A 20,038-nucleotide genomic window follows, 5' to 3' on the forward strand; every position below is an offset into this window, starting at 1 on the left:
GTAACTGGGGAAGAATTTCAGCCTTAAGTACATGTATAAATATTCTTTTTAACCGGAGTTGTCCCTGTGGAAGGCTGACCGTGGCTATAAAAATCTGTTTGTCCTTTCGTGAGCTTCTTCCTTTTATTTGTCTTCAAGGCGTCCCCGTTTTGATAGCAAGATACGCTCGCGGAGACTAGGAAAGGCCGGGAAACGACTTGCGAGAACAAGCAAGAACGGCTTGTTATGTCCTTCGCGCCACCCCGTAGTTTACGGCCTCGCAGGGGCGGCGCGCGCGGTTTTGAAAGCGGGGAGTGTCCCGTAGCAACGACTGTTACAAGTTCGCGTGTTGGCAGGTGGCGGGGCGCTGAGGCAGCCGCTGAGGGTCTTGTTGGCGGCCACGCGGGATCAGTGTTCAAGATAGCCTTGGCCTGGACCTCTCCACCCCAGCGCGGCTGCGGTAAGGGGAGCTTTTTGCGGACCCCCGACCACGCGTGAGCCCGGGTTGGAGCCGAACGCGCCCCCCCCCCCCCGCCCCCAGCTGACTCCTCTGCGTTTGCTTCGTGACCGTTCAGGGGCCTAGAGGGAAAGGTGAAGATGTTGGGAATGTGGCGTTACACTGGGAATGACTTTTCGAAAAATGTTTGCGACCCAAACCCGAGTCTGAATCACGGATAGGGTGGGGATTTCAAGAAAGAAATTGCCTTTTCTCAAGAGCAGCCTAGCCATGTGTACTTTTAAGGAATATCCGCAGGAGAAGGTGATGGTGAGCACCCATCTAGCAAGGTGTCTGTATTTTACAGTTGGTTTTATAGACCGTGTAGGCCCAGGACTCTGGTGTCTGTCTGCTTGAGGCTGGACCCCAGTGTGTAGGTACAGCTTAGATGCACCAGATTCGAACACGGGGGCGCGTGCCTGGTGGAAACGGCGGTTCATTACCCCGCAGCCGAGTGAGTCTCAATTCCAGCGCTTAGGGGCGGCTGGAATTGGTGAAGAATTTCTGGTGGGAATGGAGAGGGTGGGGATTGAGAAAGAGGAGTAGGAAGCACACTTCCCCTCTTTGAACGTCTCACCTGATGTTGCTTTCATTTTTCAAGTGAGGTGACTGAGCAGGTGGAAGAGGGATTTTAACAACCAGCCCGCTATACGCTCCTGGATCAGGGGATGAACAGTCATGTGACTCGACGTGTAGGAATCCATAGCGTGTAAAGTGTACAGGACCCTAGAAATAATCTGGTCAGAACTTTGCCTTTCTTTTTCAGTCTACCTTTCCTGCCCATTTTCCTTTTTTCAATTAACGCTACCAATTCTCTCATTTTGTTGTTTTTTTTCTTTTTTTCTTGTCTATCTATACACGTTAGCTCTACTCAGTAGGATCCATGTATTTGTTTAGTCCTGGGGTGGCTTAGGGTCCGAAAGTTATTGACATCTGATCCAATAGATCTTTTGATTAGCTTGCTGAGCTCTGTTAATTTTTAAATACTGCTTCTTAAACAGTACTTGATTTTTTTTAAATATCCTAAATACTCCATAGACTATGAAATTTTGCCTAGCCCTACTACTCTCATTTTTAATGTATCTTCATGTAAGATAATCACAATTTTATGCTGTTACCTTTGTAAGGATTTTGTGATTTAGATTACAATGGTTATTTAGCAATTAATATGTAGATAGATCTATATACAGAGAGAGATTATATATAACATGAGAGTTTGGGCTTGTGGCCAGAAGCCATCTGTCAGACTGAGACCTAAACTGTGTATAGATGCCTCAGGCATCTTTTTCCACGACAAAACACAGTTTAGGCGTAGATAGGGTGTGGCCTCTTTAGATGTAAGTAGCTTCGAGTGGAAAGTGGAACTGAGTCCTAGAGTGTTCTAGAAAGTAATGTTAAAAGACTTGTTTAGGGGCCCTTGGGTGACTGTCAGTTAAGTGACCGACTCTTCGTTTCTGCTCAGGTCATGATCTCACGGTTCATGAGTTCCAGCCTCGCATCTGGCTCAGCATCCATGGTTACTCTTGGTTACGTGAGTAACATGGTTACATCTCAGGTTACTCTTTTCCTCATTTCTTACATTCATTCCTCAGAGCTCTGTGTTTTCTATCTATATATACTCTTTAGGTGATCTTATCCAGTCTCTTGACTTTAATACCGTATACATGCTAATGTGCCACAAATTTGTATCTTCAACTTGGATTTCAGACCTATATCCAGCTGCCTACTTCACGTTTTTACTCAAATTTTTAATCAAGCATTCAGAATTGAGTTCCTGATTTCAGTAATGGCACCTCTATTCTTTCAGTTGCTCAGTCTGAAAACTTAGAGCTATCCTTGACTTTTCTCTCATTCCTAACAAAAATCCAAACATTAGGAAATCTTATTGGTTCCAGATTCATAATAACATCCAGAACCCAGCAAGAGCTGAAATCCTTATGGTGACTGAAGCTCTGTGGAAGAAGCTCTGTGGAAGGAAGTCTTTATGGCTTCAGTGCTCTGCTTGATTTGCCATCCTGCATCCCCAAACTCTTGTTTCTTCATGTCCTTCTCCCTTTTCCTAGTCCTGCCCTCTTAGCTTTTCCTTGAACATTTATTTCTGCCTCAGGGCCTTTATATTCACTACTTTTGCCCTGCATACTTCCCCTAGATGCAGCTCCCCTGGGCTAGCTCCCTCACTTCCTTCAAATGAATCTCTTCAGATGAACCTCCTTTGACCACCTAACTCAGATTTCAAGCCCTTTCCCAATACTCTGCCTCCCTTCACTGGTGTATATCTCCCCTGACTATATATCGTTATCTTATGTATTTCTTCTACTGTTTGTTTGGGTCTTGTTCACTGCTGGGTCTCCAGTGCCTAGAACAGTGCCCAGTACATGGTACATGCTCAATAAGTGTCTGCTGACTGAGTGAATGAAGAGTAGCTTCCCTTAGGTAGACAGAAGTCTTAGAAGGTCATTGCAGTGCCCCCTTTACTACTTCTCGTGAGGGTAGATGAATGAAGAAGGAAGAAGGGGAATCAGAACCACATGGGGAAATTACTTCCAAAGTAGAAGTAGCTGCTTCAGCCCACTCTGTTAAAATAGTTTATCCTTCCTGAAAAGTATGAAACTTGTTCTGAAAACACGTGTTCCTCCCTTCCAGTTAAACGTTTCACTTGGTAAAATTAGTGTATATTTGCATGGAAAGGGGATCTTTGGTGTTCTAAATTCAGGTAAATCCAAAGACAGTGGTGACTGTAGCTACATTAAAAAAAAAACTACAAAGGTCTCATTAATAGACAAAGCTGGGCCTTTAAGGTGATTTTTCTTGGCAGAGTTTTTTAAAATGCTATTTCTTTGGGCTCTATACAAAATTTAAACATATGGTCTCTGTCTCCCAATATTTGATTAATTAATTTATTTTTTAATTATTTTTTTAACGTTTATTTATTTTTGAGAGACAGAGAATGAGCAGGGGAGGAACAGAGAGAGAGGGAGACACAGAATCTGAAGCAGGCCCCAGGCTCTGAGCTGTCAGCACAGAGCCCGACACAGGGCTTGAACCCACCAACCGTGAGATCATGACCTGAGCCAAAGTCAGTTGCTTAACTGACTGAGCCACCCAGGCGCCCCATATTTAATTTATTTTTTAATTTAAATTCCAGTGTAGTTAGCATACAGTGAATACAGTTAGAATATAGTTATATTCATTTCAGGTGTACAATATAGTGATTCAGCAGTTCTGTATATTACTCAGTACTCAAGAGAAGTGTACTTTAAAAAAAATTTTTTTTTTTACATTTATTTATTTTTGAGAGAGTGAGACAAAGTGAGAGTGGGGGAGGGGCAGAGAGAGAGGGAGACACAGAATCCGAAGCAGGTTCCAGGCTCTGAGCTGTCAGCGCAAAGCCTGATGCGGGGCTTGAACCCACAGACCATGAGATCATGACCTGAGCTGAAGTCAGAAGCTCAACCAAATGAGCCACCCAGGCACCCCAAGATAAGTGTACTTTTAATCCTCTTCACCTATTTCACCCATCCTCCCCATCCTTCCCCCTGGGAACCACCAACTTGTTCTCTATAGTTAAGAGTCAGTTTTTTGGTTTGTTTTTGTTTCCCCCTGCCACCTTTGTTCATTTGTTTTGTTTTTTGTAATTCCACATATGAGTGAAATCATATGGTATTTGTCTTTCTCTGACTGGCTTATTTCACTTAGCATTATACTCTCTCGATCCATCCATGTTGTTGCATGTGGCAAGCTTTCATTCTTTTTTAATGGCTAATATTCCATTGCATGTATAAACCACATCATCTTTATCCATTCATTTATTGATGGACACTTGGGTTGCTTCCATTATTTGGCTATTGCAAATAATGCTGCAATAGACTTCAGGGTGCATGTATCCCTTTGAATTAGTGTTTTGATATTCTTTGGGTAAATACCCAGTAGTGAGATTACTGGATCATAGGGTAGTTCTATTTGCAATTTTTTGAGGAACCTCCATACTGTCCTCCATAGTGGCTGCACCAGTTTGCATTCCCACCAACAATGCATGAGGGTTCTTTTTTCTCCACATCCTCATCAACACTTGTTTCTTGTGATTTTGATTTTAGCCATTCTGACAGGTGTGAGGTGATACCTCATTGTGGTTTTGATTTGCATTACCCTGATGGGGTGATGATGAACATCTTTTCATCATGTGCCTGTTGGCCATCTATGTCTTCTTTGGAAAAATTGTCTGTTCATGTCTTCTGCCCGTTTTTAATTGAATTATTATTTGGTGTTGTATAAGTTCTTTATATACTTTGGATACAAACCAAGCAAGCTTATAGACATGTAGTGACAGTTTGCTTTACAATAGATCTGATATGAAACCTAACTTTTTTTTAAAAAGAAAAAGTAATATTTAAAGTTTTTATTTAAAAGATTCCTTAAGAAACGTTACAGAAGAAATAAAAAGCTTAGATTAATTGCTTGTATATGAAGTATGTACATTTTCTGTTAATAGATAATTTTTACAGAATTTATTGAGATATAATTCACATAAAATAAAATTCAGTTTCTGAAAGGATACAATTTGGTGATTTTATTAGGAATAGTCAGAGTTGAATATGTTAAGTCAATACCTAATTTTAGAACATTTTTATCATCACAAAAGGATACCCCGTACCCACTAGCAGTCACTCTATGTTCTCCATTCTCCTCAGCTCCTGGCAATTACTAATCTAATTTCTGTCTGTGGATTTGCTTATTTTGGACGTTTTGTGTAAACGGAATCATGCATGTGGCGTCTTGTGTCTGGCTTCTTTCCCTTTAGCATAATGTTCTTAAGGTTCATTCACTTTGCAGTATACATCAGGACTCTTTCTTCTGACTGAATAATATTCTCTTGTGTGTGTTGTATACCATATTTTGTTTTTTCATCATCTGATGAGTACTTCTGTTTCCTTTTTTTGGCTATTATAAATGAATGCCTCTTGCATAGACACGTTTCTTTAAAGCTTATAAAAGACCTATGAACAATGGCCCCTGGGAAGTGTGAGAGGGAAAGTTAACTACACCTTTTTGTACTAGGTGATTTTTTTTTTAACCAAATGTATTTATTACCTTTTTTTTTTTACCAAGTGCATATATTGCTTTTTTTTTTTTATTTTAAATTTTTTTTTCAACGTTTATTTATTTTTGGGACAGAGAGAGACAGAGCATGAACGGGGGAGGGGCAGAGAGAGAGGGAGACACAGAATCAGAAACAGGCTCCAGGCTCTGAGCCATCAGCCCAGAGCCCGACGCGGGGCTCGAACTCACGGACCGCGAGATCGTGACCTGGCTGAAGTCGGACGCTTAACCGACTGCGCCACCCAGGCGCCCCCATATATTGCTTTTTAATTCAAGCAAACAAACAAATAAACAGTGACCTTGGGTAAGTAGTTGTACCTCTCTAGATTTTAATTTTCTCATTGTAGATAAAATTAAAGTAAATATTTGTTATGGTCTTTTTCAGTTCTCAAATTTTATGTTTATATGATAAAATGAGTCATAGTGTTATAGGATATTTTTTTTTCATGAATGAGAGTTGTATTCTGCAGAACTGGAGTGTAACTTTCAATTTGTTTTCATCATAGGACCTAGAGTGATTATTACAATGGAAGAAATCAATAATTTCAAGACACCAAGCAAATTAACTGAAAAAAAGAAATCTGGTAAGATATAAAATCTTTCTTCATTGTTACTGCTATTAGAAATGTCTTAGTATTGGGGCGCCTGGGTGGCGCAGTCGGTTAAGCGTCCGACTTCAGCCAGGTCACGATCTCGCAGTTCGTGAGTTCGAGCCCCGCGTCAGGCTCTGGGCTGATGGCTCGGAGCCTGGAGCCTGTTTCCGATTCTGTGTCTCCCTCTCTCTCTGCCCCTCCCCCGTTCATGCTCTCTCTCTGTCCCAAAAATAAATAAACGTTGAAAAAAAAAAAAAAAAAAAGAAATGTCTTAGTATTATTAGAGTTTGATCCTCTAGTTATTATTTATCATACACAAGTAATTTTAGCATAAGTCTTCTTTATAATGTTGATTTTAACAAGACTTATTTTGTAGGCCTGGGTTTGGCCATCTTTTGGCTAATTTTGTTGACCTCCTAATAGATTTGGAGGCTCTCCCTGGTGAAGAATCAATTTGAACCATTAAGGAACTACTTTATCTTTCCTCTTCTCATACATGCAGTGCTCCTGGGAGGGAAAGATATTTTCCAAGGCAATTCAGTGGATAAAGGGTAATCTTTTCAACAAATAGTATCCTGAAACCATGCTAAAGTCACTTATTCTATTAGCTTTTTTAGAGATTGCTGAGGAATATACATAGTAGGTACTGTCTTAGATAAATAAATACAGTGTTACTTTTTTTCTTTACCAGTCTGTATTTTATTTCCTTTTTCTTTCTTTATGTCACTGGCTCTAGTATATTTTTTAATAGAAGAGGTGCAAGTGGATACTTGCTTGTTCCTAGTGAAGTTAGATGTTGGTTTTTCATAGTTATCCTTTATCAGGTTGAGGGATTTACTTTTATTTTCTTCTATTCTCCTTCATCAGGTTGAGGGTTATTACGAATGGATGTTGACTTTGTCAAGAACTATTTCAGAATCTATTGGGATATTTTGCTTTTTTAGTTTTCAAGGTGGTAAATTATGTTAATTTTCGAATGTTAAACCAACCTTTCATTCCTGGAGTAAAGCCAGTTTGGTCATGATGTATTTTATATATTGCTTCAGTCAGTTTGCTAATATTTTCTATGTTCATAAGGGATATTGGGTTGTAGGTGTCTGTTTTTGTAATGTCTTTCTGATTTTGATATCAGCGTATTCTATATTCATAAAGTAAGGTGGAAAGTTTCTTTCTTCTTGAAGAGTGTATGTAGAATGACAGTTTTTCCTTAACTGGTTTTCTTCCTTTACTGATAATAAAGCCATGTGGCCTGAAGTTTTCTTAGGAGGAAAATTTTAACTGCGCCTTCACAGTTAATAGGTATAGGGCTCTTCAAATCATTTATTTCTTCTTGTGTAAGCTTTGTTAGTGTTTTTCATAGAATTTTTTCACTTTCAAGTTGTCAAACTGTTATCCATGATATACTCTTAATACCTTATTACCCTTCTAATGTCAGTAGGATCTGTAGTGATATCTCCTTTTTCATGTCTGATACTTGTATTTTACATTTTCTTTCTTGACTTGACGTTTATCTATTTTGGTGAATGTTTCAGGCACTTGAAAAGATCATACTTTCTGCTGTTAGGTACAGTGTTCCATGAATATCATTTAGGTCAAGCTGGTTGATTTACTTAGGTTGTTTCGTTCATATCTTCTGTATCTTTACTGATTTTATTTATTCTCTTACCGAGAGAGGTGTCTCCACCTACAGTTGTGGATTTATTTACTTTTGAGTTCTATCAGTGGTTACTTTATGTATTTTGAAGCTTGTTACTGGACACCTATACATTTAGGATGGTTATTTCTTTTGATGATTTACCCCTTTTTTTAATTAAAAAAAATTTTTTTAATGTTTATTCATTTTTGAGAGACAGAGAGCATGAGTGGGTGAGGGGCAGAGAGAGAGAGGGAGACAACAGAACTTGAAGCAGGCTCCCGGGTCTGAGCTGGCGACAGAGCCCAATGCGGGGCTCGAACCCTTGAACCGTGAGATCATGACCTTAGCCAAAGTTGGACGCTCAACTGACTGAGCCACCCAGGCACCCCTGATGATTTACCGCTTTACTATTATGAAATGTCTTTCTTTATCCAGTGTTGTACTGTCTGTTTCAAGTTCACTTTATGTGATAGTAATAGAACCAATCCGGTTTAATTTTGATTAGTGTTTGAAGCATATGTTTTCCAACTTTTTACTTTTAGCCTGTGTTTTTCTATTTAAAGTAAGTTTACTATAGATAGCATGTAATTATGTCTTGTTTTGCTTATATCCATTCTGAAAACTTCTGCCCTTAACAGGACTGCTTAGTCATTAGCCGTATGTGCTGATTTAAATTTAGGTTCAAATGGGGCGCCTGGGTGGCTCGATTGGTTAAGCATCCAACTTCAGCTCAGGTCATGGTCTCCCCATTTGTGGGTTCAAGCCCCGCATAGGGCTCTGTACTGACAGCTCAGAGCCTGGAGCCTGCCTCAGATTCTGTGTCTCCCTCTTTCTCTGCCCCTCTCCTGCTCACACTCTGTCTCTCAAAAATGAATAAACATTAAAAAAAAATTTTTTTTAAATTTAGGTTCAAACGAATTGAAATTAAATACAATTACAAATTTAGTTCCTCAGTTGTACTACTTTTCAAGTGCTCAGTAACCACATATGCTAGTGACTACCATAGTGGACAACACAGATACAGAATATTTCCATCATGACAGAGAGTTCTATTGGACAACACTGTTTAGACTATTTACCTTTAATGTAATTCCCTGTGATTGGAGTAAATCTATTTTGCTATTGTCTAATAGCTCACAGGTGATTTCTTTATATTTTTCCTTTATTTTTATTATTTTTACACAGAGAGAGTATGAACACACATGAGAGCATGTGCGAGCAGGGGAGGGGCAGAGGGAGAGAGAGAAGCTCAAGCAGGCTCCACACACAGCAAGGAGCCTGACAGGGGACTCCGTCTCACAACTGTGAGATCGAGACCTGAGCTGAAACCACGAGTCAGAAATTTAACTGACTGAGCTACCCAGACACCCCTGTATATTTTTCCTAGTCTTTTTTTTTTTCTGTGCTTCATTTTGGTAGTTTTTGTTGCTTTGTCTTAAAATTTAGTTACTTTCTCCTCTAAGATGATGTTATTCTTATCCATTGTATTTTTTATTCCTTGAAGTCCCATGAGGTTTTTTTTTTTTTTTTTTTTTTACATCTTCTTTGCTTGTTCTGCTCACATTTTCCTTTACATTACTGAGTATATTTTTTTAAGATTTACATTTTAAGGTTCTTAACCTCCAAAGTCTCCGTTACTGTCATTTTATGGTATATTTCTATTGGTTTATTTTTCTCCTGGTATGGATTATGTTTCTCCTTTCATGCCTGGTAAGTTTTTTCAGCTGCTGGACATTTTACATTGTTGAGGACTATATTTTCTTGTTCCTTGCAAAGGTGTGTGATTTTGTTATGGTCTAGTTACCTGCACATTATTAGCTTATTTCTTTTGAGGCTTTGAAGCTTTATTCTAAACCTTTTCCTTGGGCTAAAATATAGCTATACTATTAAATTGTGACCATTTAGAGGACTTTAATCAATACCCTGTGTGTTACAGGGTTACCACACTCTGGCTGATGGTAAGGGAACTATTCTTAGACCTGTGTGATCTCTGACTGTCATTGAGTCTATTGCTTGCATTTGGTGCTTTCCTTGACTTTGGGAAGTTCTATTCATCGTATGTCAAATAACCAAACACACAAAGGGAGACCTCTTTTCAGCTCTCTGGAGCTTTCTCTCTCATTTTGTGGCTCCCTGTAGTTCCCTGCTCCACAAATTCTTCTTAGGCCTCCTTGACCCCTGATCTCCATCTTCTAAATTTGATTAAGATTTCTGGGCTCTATTTCTTTGTGCTGCAGCCCAGAAAGTGCCTTCAAGCAATAAGTTAGGGCAATGCTAGGCCTTACCTCATTTGTTTCTCTTCTCTCAGACATTTGTTGTCAAATGTCTGAAAACTTGTATCAAGTTTTTTAATTTAATTTTTAATTTAATTCTCATGATGAGAAGGTTGTTCAATTGTTCACGAACAAAAGTAGGACTCCTATCTCATCTTTTTTAATGACTGTATCATGCTCTGTAATACAAATATAGTATAATTATGACTCTAATGATGACTACTTAGATGTTTTGTTTGTTTTTCGCAGTCACAAAATCAGATCCCCAGTATTCAGATATATATGTGTGCATGCATGTGTGTCTATGATGCCTTTCAATCATTGGCAAACAGCATATAGTAAATAGTTCAGGCTTTGTGGGCCACATGGGGACTCTATGGACTCTTTTATTTCTAAGTAATCTCTACACCAAACATGAGGCTCGAACTCACAACCCCGAGATCAAGAGTTGCATGCTCTACTGACTGAGCCAGCCAGGCACCCCTCATATTCTTCTTTATTTATTTCTTCACAACACTTTTTTTTTTTTTTTTTTTTCTTTCAACGTTTATTTATTTTTGGGACAGAGAGAGACAGAGCATGAACGGGGGAGGGGCAGAGAGAGAGGGAGACACAGAATCGGAAACAGGCTCCAGCCTCTGAGCCATCAGCCCAGAGCCCGACGTGGGGCTCGAACTCACGGACCGCGAGATCGTGACCTGGCCGAAGTCGGACGTTTAACCGACTGCGCCACCCAGGCACCCCTCACAACACTTTTATAATCTAAAAATAAATCTTAGCTTGTGGGCCAAACAAAAATAGGCTGTTTGCTGACCGCTGCTTCGGTGTTGCCATAAGATAGGGCTCCAAAAGTAGACATAGTCAAAGGATATCCATTTATTTTATTTTATTTTTTTTTAATTTTTTTTTTCAACGTTTATTTATTTTGGGGACAGAGAGAGACAGAGCATGAACGGGGGAGGGGCAGAGAGAGAGGGAGACACAGAATCGGAAACAGGCTCCAGGCTCTGAGCCATCAGCCCAGAGCCTGACGCGGGGCTCGAACTCACGGACCGCAAGATCGTGACCTGGCTGAAGTCGGACGCTTAACCGACTGCGCCACCCAGGCGCCCCAAAGGATATCCATTTAAAATTAGGGTAGATAATAGTATCAGATTGCTCTCCAAAAGACTATGCCAATTAATACTCATATGTTGAAAATATTAGGATGCTTGTGTAGAGGTCTTTTCAAACATTAACTTTCTATTTTAATTTTTCTTTCTGACATTAGCACTATGTTCAACTCCATGTATAAATATTCCTGCCTCTCCATTTATGCAGAAGCTTGGCTTTGGTACTGGGGTAAATGTCTACCTTATGAAAAGGTGAGTGTAACATTCCAGATTAACCTTTTCACATGAAACATAGTTGCACTGTACTTGGAGACAAAGAAGAATATGGAAATTCAAATATTTTGATTTGAGGTATGTTCCTGATCTTATCTGACTGCTATATTCCAGTCCTAGAACATTTTATAATTTGTCAAGAGTTTTTCCTGGTAAACTTTTCTCCTAACTTCCTGGTGATGGGTTACTAAAGAAGTAATTTACAATTTTTCCTTGGCTTGTGTGGGAAGGGAAAGGGATAGAGGAAAGGGGTTCCTGTATGGTAACAATGCAGGATTCTCAATAAGAAAATCTCAGAAAGGATGCTAATATTGGGGGATGTCAGTGACTGCTAATCTCTGTTTGGAGAGTGGCCTTCTCAAGATGCTCTCATTTAAAGAAGTAAAGTTTTTTATTTCTTATGTCGTTGTTAAGTGAGAAGGGTATATACAGGATTTTAAAGCAGGAAATTTGTGTTAAAAGAAAAATGAAATTATAAGTGTCAACAAACACATTCTTAAAAAAATTGTTTCTGTAGGGGCACCTGGGAGGCTCAGTCGATTAAGCGTCTATTGATTTCTGCTCAGGTTATGATCTCATGGTTCATGAGTTTGTGGGATCGAGCCCCTTGTCAAGCCTCTGTGCTGACAGTGCAGAGCATGCTTGGGATTCTGTCTCTCCCTCTGTCTTTGCTCTTCCCCACTCTCTCTCAATAAAAAAATAAACTTAAAACAAAAAATTTTTTTTCTTTGACTCATTACTCTGTACCTAGTTTCATGTTTCTTAAGTGGCAAACAACTTAGGTCAATATATATTCCTTAATGCATTCTTAGAATTAGCCTGACTTCCACCGTATCCTTAGCTTCATCCAGGTTTTTGTTGTTTCCAAATAGAAATGCTTTCTTCAGTAAAAAGCTAATGAATTGAGGGGTGCCTGGGTGGCTCAGTCAGTTAAGCATCCAACTTCGGCTCAGGTCATGATCTCATGGTTCATGAGTTTGAGCCCCGCTTGGGGCTCTGTGCTGCCAGCTCAGAGCCTGGAGCCTGCTTCAGATTCTGTGTCTCCCTTTTCTCTCTGCTTCTCCCCTGCTTGTGCTCTGTCTCTGTCTCTCAAAAATAGATACATGTTAAAAAAAATTTTTTTTAAAGCTAATGAATTGAGAATAACATAGCAATTATATATAAGTGGCTATTCTTGAAGAACTTTTGCAGTTTAAACACCTTCTTTGTGTGTTTCTGTGCTATTTGTTTTCTGGACATTCTTTAGTGTCCAAAAACTCTTGTCCAAACTATTTTGAAAGGAAAACATTTCTCACAGGTTCATGGTTAGTCTCGTTTGTCCCCCTTTTAAAAAAATGTCCTTAAATGTAAACTGTGTTGCCAACAAAGTTCTATGTATGAGAGACTTAATTAGAAAGCTTCACATTGTTGATACTGAAAAATAGCCCTCACTGCCTGACCATACCACTCCTAATGTGGCCCTGTCAACCTGGGATTTTCTTTTACTGGGAACCTGGACATTTCCTTTACTTCTCTAGTGAATCGGATCCCGTTTTTCTGTATCTTACATCTTACTGTTTCTTGGTTTACATTTCATTTTGATTGAGGGCATTAGTAGCTCCCCATGAAAAGATGCACAGGAAATAGATTTTTGAGAATTTGCATTTTTGAAAATGTTTTCATTTTACCCATGTACTTGAATGGCCCTTTTTGTTTTTCTGGATCACAATTCTCCTCTGGAAATAATTTTCCTCTAGAATTTCGGGGGCATTGCTCCATTGTTTATTAGCTTATAGTGGCGCTCTTGACATTTCTGAAGCTTTTTATATGATCTGTTTTATGTAATCTGTCCCTCCCACTGTCCTGGAACCTTGTATGATCTGTTTGTCACCAGTGTTCCTGAAATTTCACAATGACATACATGGGTATGGACCTTTTGGAATCTGAAAATTCCTACTCTTAAATTTTAAGATACTATTTTTTAAATTACTTTGTTGATAGTTTTTACCACCTTTCCCCCCTACCCCCCATTCTCTTCTCTATCAGGAATTCCTATTATCTACCTTTTGGGGGGGGTTCTTTTTTCTGTCTGTCTTTTTGCCCTGTTTTCTGGGAGATTTCTCCAACCTCATCTTCTGATATGTCTATTTTTTCATTTTTGTCTCTCTTTTTTTAAAAAATTTTTAGACAGAGCATGAGTGGGGGAGGGGTAGAGAGAGGGAGACACAGAATCCAAAGCAGGCCCCAGGCTCTGAGCCGTCAGCAGAACCTGAAACGGGGCTCAAACCCGCAGACCATGAGATCATGACCTGAGCCAAAGTCAGATGCTTAGTTGACTGAGCCACCCATGTGCCCCTGTCTGTCTTGTTTTTAATGAACTATCTGAAAGTTTTCCATTCTAAAATGGCATCCTAAGTCTTTTGAGGGTGCTATAAGTGCTCTGTATCCGGATCTGGATATTAATATACACATGTGAAAACACATTGAGCATTTAGTGTGCATCTGGCCGTGAATTACCCTTTCCTCGTGTGGTTCACAGGTTCTCAACTGTGCCAGTACTAATCTCAGTTAAAGACCCTCTGCCTTTATCCCTTCCAAAGCCAGTCTCCAGTCTTCAGAAGCCGGGGGATTGGGAGGTGGACAACTGCTAGTGATACAGAATTGGGGAGGGCATCTAGGAATTCATCTGCTTTTTTTTTTTTTTTTTTTTTTTTTTATTTTTTAACGTTTATTTATTTTTGAGACAGAGAGCATGAACAGGGGAGGGGCAGAGAGAGAGGGAGACACAGAATCTGAAACGGGCTCCAGGCTCTGAGCAGAGAAAGGGAGACACAGAATCTGAAACAGGCTCCAGGCTCTGAGCTGTCAGCACAGAGCCTGATGCGGGGCTCGAACTCAGGGACCGTGAGATCATGACCTGAGCCGAAGTCGGACGCTTAACCGACGGAGCCACCCAGGCGCCCCTGCTTTTTAAGTAACTTTCAGGAAGTTCACTGGGCCTGTTAAGTCAGTTACTTTAATCTTTTTTCCAAGCTTCCAGAAATGTGTTGTCTCCTCTGCATTATTTCCATTCTTCTTGCTGGATATAGGTCTTAATATACCCATTTGCTTTTATTTTAGTGGGGCTTGGGAGGTATCAAAATCATACGTGTAGTTTCAAGCTATGATTTTAATCTAGAAGTCTATATTTTTTTATGTTAAATTTGCATTCCTAAATTAACTTAGTTGTGATATATTACTATTTTTTAATAAAACTGCTGGCTTCATTTTGCTCTTTAGGAGTTTTACAGATATGATTTAAGTGGAATTGGCTTGTGATTTTCCATTTTCGCTGTCCCTGTTTGATTTGTTTATTAAGGTTATACTAAATTCATAGTCCCCTTTCTTTCTATTCCCTGCAACAGTTTATGTAAGATGGAACGATAGCTTCCTTGAAAGTTTAATAAACTCACTTGTAAAATTATTTAGGCTTACTGTTTGTTACAAGGATATTATAAACTCTTGATTATGTTTTCTTAGAAATTTGTCCATTTTGTCTTTTAATTTTATTGAGGTAAAAGTTGTATTTATTCACATATTTTTGTATCTCTGACAAATCTGTGGCTGTTTTTGTTAACAATATTATTGTTCGGGTCTTCTTTTATCTTTTTTCCTACTGCGATCTCATTAAAGATCTGCCTGTTTTATCTTTTCAACAAACCAACATATAGTTTGGCAAAATATTTTATTCAGATTTCATAAATATGTCTGTAGATTGAGATATGTTATGGAAAAGGCAAATATGGTATTGTTCACTGAATTCTAAAATTTTTTTAATGTTTATGTATTTTTGAGAGAGAGAGAGACACAGAGTGATCAGGAGAGGGGCAGAGAGAGAGGGAGACACAGAATCTGAAACAGGCTCCAGGCTCTGAGCTGTCAGCACAGAGCCCAACATGGGGCTTGAACCCATGAACCGGGAGATCATGACCTGAGCCAAAGTTGGATGCTTAACTGACTGAGCCACCCAGGTGCCCCTGTTCACTGAATTCTAAACACTCGGGAGTTGAGGGGTACCCTTTGAAACTTGAAATACATATTTTTCTTTTTTTTAAAATGTTTATTTATTTTGAGAGAGAGTGTGCATGTGCCTCATTGTGAAGATTCCAAATTTATTTCTAAAAATGACTAGCCTCAAGTAAAATTGTGGTGTATTATTTTTCATATTTTTAAGTTTATTTTGAGAGAGTGCGAGCGCACACCAGCAGGGGAAGGGCGGAGAGAGAGGGAAAGAGAGAATCCCAAGCAGGCTCTGCACTGTCATTACAGTGGAGCTCAATCTCAGGACCAAGAGATCACAACAACCTGAGCCGATATCAAGAGACGGGCGTTTAACAGACTGAGCCACCCAGGCACCCTGAAAAATATATTTTTCATAATAAAATGATATGGAAGAGGTCATCTTCAAATACTGTTGTTATCTAAAACTGGAGGTTTAAGAATAGTTCGGATAAACTTGTATATGATAGATGTATGTAAGTTAAATCTAGCAATCCTTTAAGTGCATGTTTTTTTGATTTAAAAAAAGAGAGAAAAAAGGTCCTGTGATCATAGAGCTGTGTTCATGAAGTAGTAGGTTCTTGGCTCTGTCTATTGCTTTATCTTCCTATTGTTAAACTTTTTATCTCTAACTTTTGAGGCTCTTTCATTAGCTTTTGTGCCCATATGTCGCATACACTTTGTCCTTGTTAATTTGCTGTACCCGTAAATAACTACCTACTTTATCAGGTAAACTTTTCCCTGACTTTGTTTTACCTATTTATTTAGACTTCAAAATGTTTACACCTTAAATATTCTTAAAATGGTGTATCTTCCTAGAAAATAGACACTTTATTTTTTCTTCTCATTTGTATGTTTATTATCTCCTTAAACATATGTCTTTTGAGTAGATGGTGAACAGTATAGGATGGACTGGCTAGTGTAGGGACACAATATTTGTTGGTTAAGAACAATCTGTTATTCTTTGCATGATCATATATGAGTCAAATGTTTTTTGTACATCTCTTCTTTAAACTTCTTGGACACTAATGTTTATTATTTACCATTCTGTAACTTGCCTGTGGTACATATAGTTAAGTGTTTGATAAGTAGTTGGTAGTCTGACATGCTGGAATGGAAAAATTAGAAAATAGTATAATAATTTTGAAGTTTAAAATGTATAACATTCCATCTTTTTCCTTCTAATTGTCTCTTTTTAACCCATCCCTTTCAGCAATAGATGTCAGACTTCTCTTATAATTAACAGATATATTAGCTAGGTATCTTCCTTAAAAAGGATATGGAGCAGAGGTGTTGATAGTTGAAAATATTTTTTGAAAATGTTTAAAACAAATTATTATTGAGCTCTTTTCAAAATGTGTAAGTTCTTCCTAGTCATTTGAAATACATTGTGGTTCTTATTCTTTCTATATAATTTTTGATTATTTTTTTAAGATCTCCAAGAGGTTTGTCTCATTCTCCTTGGGCTGTGAAAAAGATTAACCCTAGATGTAATGATCATTATCAAAGTATGTATCAAAAGAGGCTAATAGATGAAGCTAAGATTTTGAAAAACCTCCATCATCCAAACATTGTAGGTAAGTTTAAATTTATTTCGTAGCAGTATGTGTGTTTATTCAGAAACTGTGTATATAATCTCTTAACCAGTTTCACTAATAAAAATGAAGATGATGGTGGAGTTTGGCAAGAATCAAATTATTGTGACTGTTTTAGAATATAAATTATTATGTAATATTTGTAATGTTTATATATATTTAAAATTTCATGGGAATAAATATAGTCATTATGATGCTGGCACTGTAAAGAATTCAGGAATATACAATGATCTTATTTAGAGAATTTCCTTATTTTCTAATATAATTAAGACTGGTGAAACCATTATATTTAGGAAGGCATAGAGCATTTCATTTAAAAATATTTTAATTTGCAATACTGTTGGCAAGCACTGAAGTCATTTTAAATTATATCTACTGAATTAGTTTCATAAATAGTGGTTTCATTGTATTTTGTCAGTGTTACTCCAGACACGTTTTCGATCACTATAAAAAAAACATAAATACAGTTGTTCTTCCCTATTCTAGTAAGAAAATATCCTGTTTTCTTTAAGGTTATCGTGCTTTCACTGAAGCCAGTGATGGTAGTCTGTGTCTTGCTATGGAATATGGAGGGGAAAAGTCTTTAAATGACTTAATAGAAGAACGAAATAAAGACAGCCAAGATCCTTTTCCAGCAGCCATAATTTTAAAAGTTGCTTTGAACATGGCGAAAGGGTTAAAGGTAACCATGCCATTATGTTTTAAATGACTTCTATGGGACTTTATATACCTAATTACAAGGTGGGATTTTTTTTCCCCCAAAAGAGGTAGTTGCCTTAAGTTAAAGTCTTTATAAACTCTCCTATTGCGTAGTACACTATTTCCTTGTTTTGATCAGCAAAGTATTGTTTGAAGCCTTTACGTAGCCTGAAATAACCCAACCCAGGTAGTTTTGTTTATAGAGATCATGTGTTAGGTGTAGTTAAAAGGATTAATCAGTTTAACACAAATTTAGTAATTATTCCTGGGGGTGCAGCCTAACCCTTCTTTCATGTAAATAAACCTCTTAAGATTGTTTTGTGTGATGTTAAGTTTTGAACATCAGTTTACATGTGTGGGTTAAATGAAAAAAGCTCTCTCAATGTTATGCAAATAAATTGTTGTGACTTTTGATAGATACTGTGTAAAGAAGGAAAACTTTTGTTTTAAAGTTTATTTATATATTTTTAGAGAGTGAGTGCAAGAGAGAGCAGGGGAAGACAGAATCCAGAGTAGGCCCCATGCTGTCAGTGAGGAGCCTGACTTGGGGCTTGAACTCACAAATGTTGAGATCATGACCTGAGTGAGATCAAGAGTTGGACACTTAACCAACTGAACCACCCAGGCACCCCGGGAAAAGAATTCTTTATCCTAATAACCAAACAGAAGTAATGCTGGTTCTAAAACACCATTGAATGACTCAAAAGTGGATCATGATTGATACTGATATCAAAGTCGCATGTTAAGAGTTAGTATGTAAGCCAATTTGACAATAAATTATATTCATTAAAAACTAAATAAAAGAAAAAAAATAATTGTATTAGTTTTGGGGCATTTGGGTGCTCAGTTGGTTAAGCATCTGACTCTTGATTTCAGCTCAGGTCATGAACTCACAGATCGTGAGATCAAGCCCCATGTTGGGCTCTGTACTGACAGTGTGGAGCCTGCTTGGGATTCTTTCTGTCCCTCTCTCTCTCTCTGCCCCTCCCCAGCTCACTCGTGCTCGCTCTCTCTCTCTCTCTCTTTCAAAATAAATAAATAAACTTTTAAAAAAAATAATAAGCACAGTAAGTGTTCCAAGATACATACCAAAAATTGTCTCTGCAGTATTTTCAAACCCAGCTCACAGAGTAGATGCTCAGATGCTGATGAACAAATAACAGTGTAGCAAGATTATTTTTGATTATGCGTGAGTAGCATTACTAAGAAAGAGTTGGTGTGTAAAACAAAATATAGTCTTAGATTACATTTCTGCTTCCTCTTCTGCTTGTGACCTCTGTGTAGCCCTTAGTCATCTGTTCTGCATCACCTCAGTCATTTGAGAAAAGTGTGCCTCATTGTGAAGATCCCAAATTTACTTCTAAAAATGACTAGCCTCAAGGAAAATTTGGTGAATTTTTAAAAATATATTTGTATTATTTAGAGAGAGAGAGAGAGCCATGAGCAGGGGAGGGGCAGAGAGAGGGAGAGAGAGAATCCCAAGCAGACTCCCCGCCCCGCCTTAGAGCCTGTTGGGGGGCTCAATCTCACGAACCATGAGATCATGACTGACTGAGCCACCCAGGTGCTCCAATTATGGTATATTTTTAAAGCTGCAGTATCTTCTTTTAATAGACAAGTATGAGATGAGTTTGAAAATAAAAAAGTTAGCTTACCTATAAATGGACATTGATTTTCAAAGACTCCTTTAGGTCTGGTCAGTATGGCGGACTATGGTAACAAAGGATGTTCCCTGGTCTGACTTCAGATAGTTTGAAATGATGAACAGATACAATCCTATAGTTCAGGAAGGGAGTTCAAGTTGTTTTTTTTGTTTGAAGGTTATGCTATATTTTTATCAGTTTATATATTTGCTCAGATGTATTAAATTTCAACTGTTTTAGTATCTACACCAAGAAAAGAAACTGCTTCATGGAGACATAAAGTCCTCAAATGTTGTAATTAAAGGTGATTTTGAAACAATTAAAATCTGTGATGTAGGAGTCTCTCTACCACTGGATGAAAATATGACTGGTAAGTAGTATTTTTTTTTTATTTTTATGCAATTTTTAGGTTTCTAATTTTTACATATTTAAATAGGTAATAAGTTTATATACTTAAAATTAAAAACTATGTATAAAAAGTATACAATAAATAATACCACTCCTTTCCTGTCTCTCTTCCACCCAGCCTCCAGCCCCCTGCTTTGTCACACCAATATAAATTATTGCATTTTTATTAATATACTTTAACTGAAGATAACTTTAGGAACTATTTCTAACCTGGCTT

The 20,038-nt window shown here is 38.1% G+C and overlaps 1 protein-coding gene across 1 annotated transcript in view; it reads left to right on the top strand.

The window, feature by feature from the left end:
- Positions 1-363: 363 nt before the first annotated feature.
- The window catches only part of PBK (PDZ binding kinase), a 29,297-nt gene continuing 9,622 nt past the window's right edge, over positions 364-20,038 (top strand). Inside the window, exons 1-6 of the mRNA XM_047091576.1 lie at positions 364-439; positions 6,079-6,156; positions 11,345-11,438; positions 16,911-17,053; positions 17,584-17,753; positions 19,654-19,783. Coding sequence (XP_046947532.1) covers positions 6,099-6,156; positions 11,345-11,438; positions 16,911-17,053; positions 17,584-17,753; positions 19,654-19,783 — 595 coding nt within the window. The 5' untranslated portion in view covers positions 364-439; positions 6,079-6,098. The remainder of the gene's footprint in view (positions 440-6,078; positions 6,157-11,344; positions 11,439-16,910; positions 17,054-17,583; positions 17,754-19,653; positions 19,784-20,038) is intronic.

This window comes from Lynx rufus, unplaced genomic scaffold, assembly GCF_022079265.1.
Source record: "Lynx rufus isolate CCGP_SWC_20201006 ecotype Redwood Valley unplaced genomic scaffold, mLynRuf1.p SCAF_3, whole genome shotgun sequence".
NCBI lineage: Eukaryota > Metazoa > Chordata > Mammalia > Carnivora > Felidae > Lynx > Lynx rufus.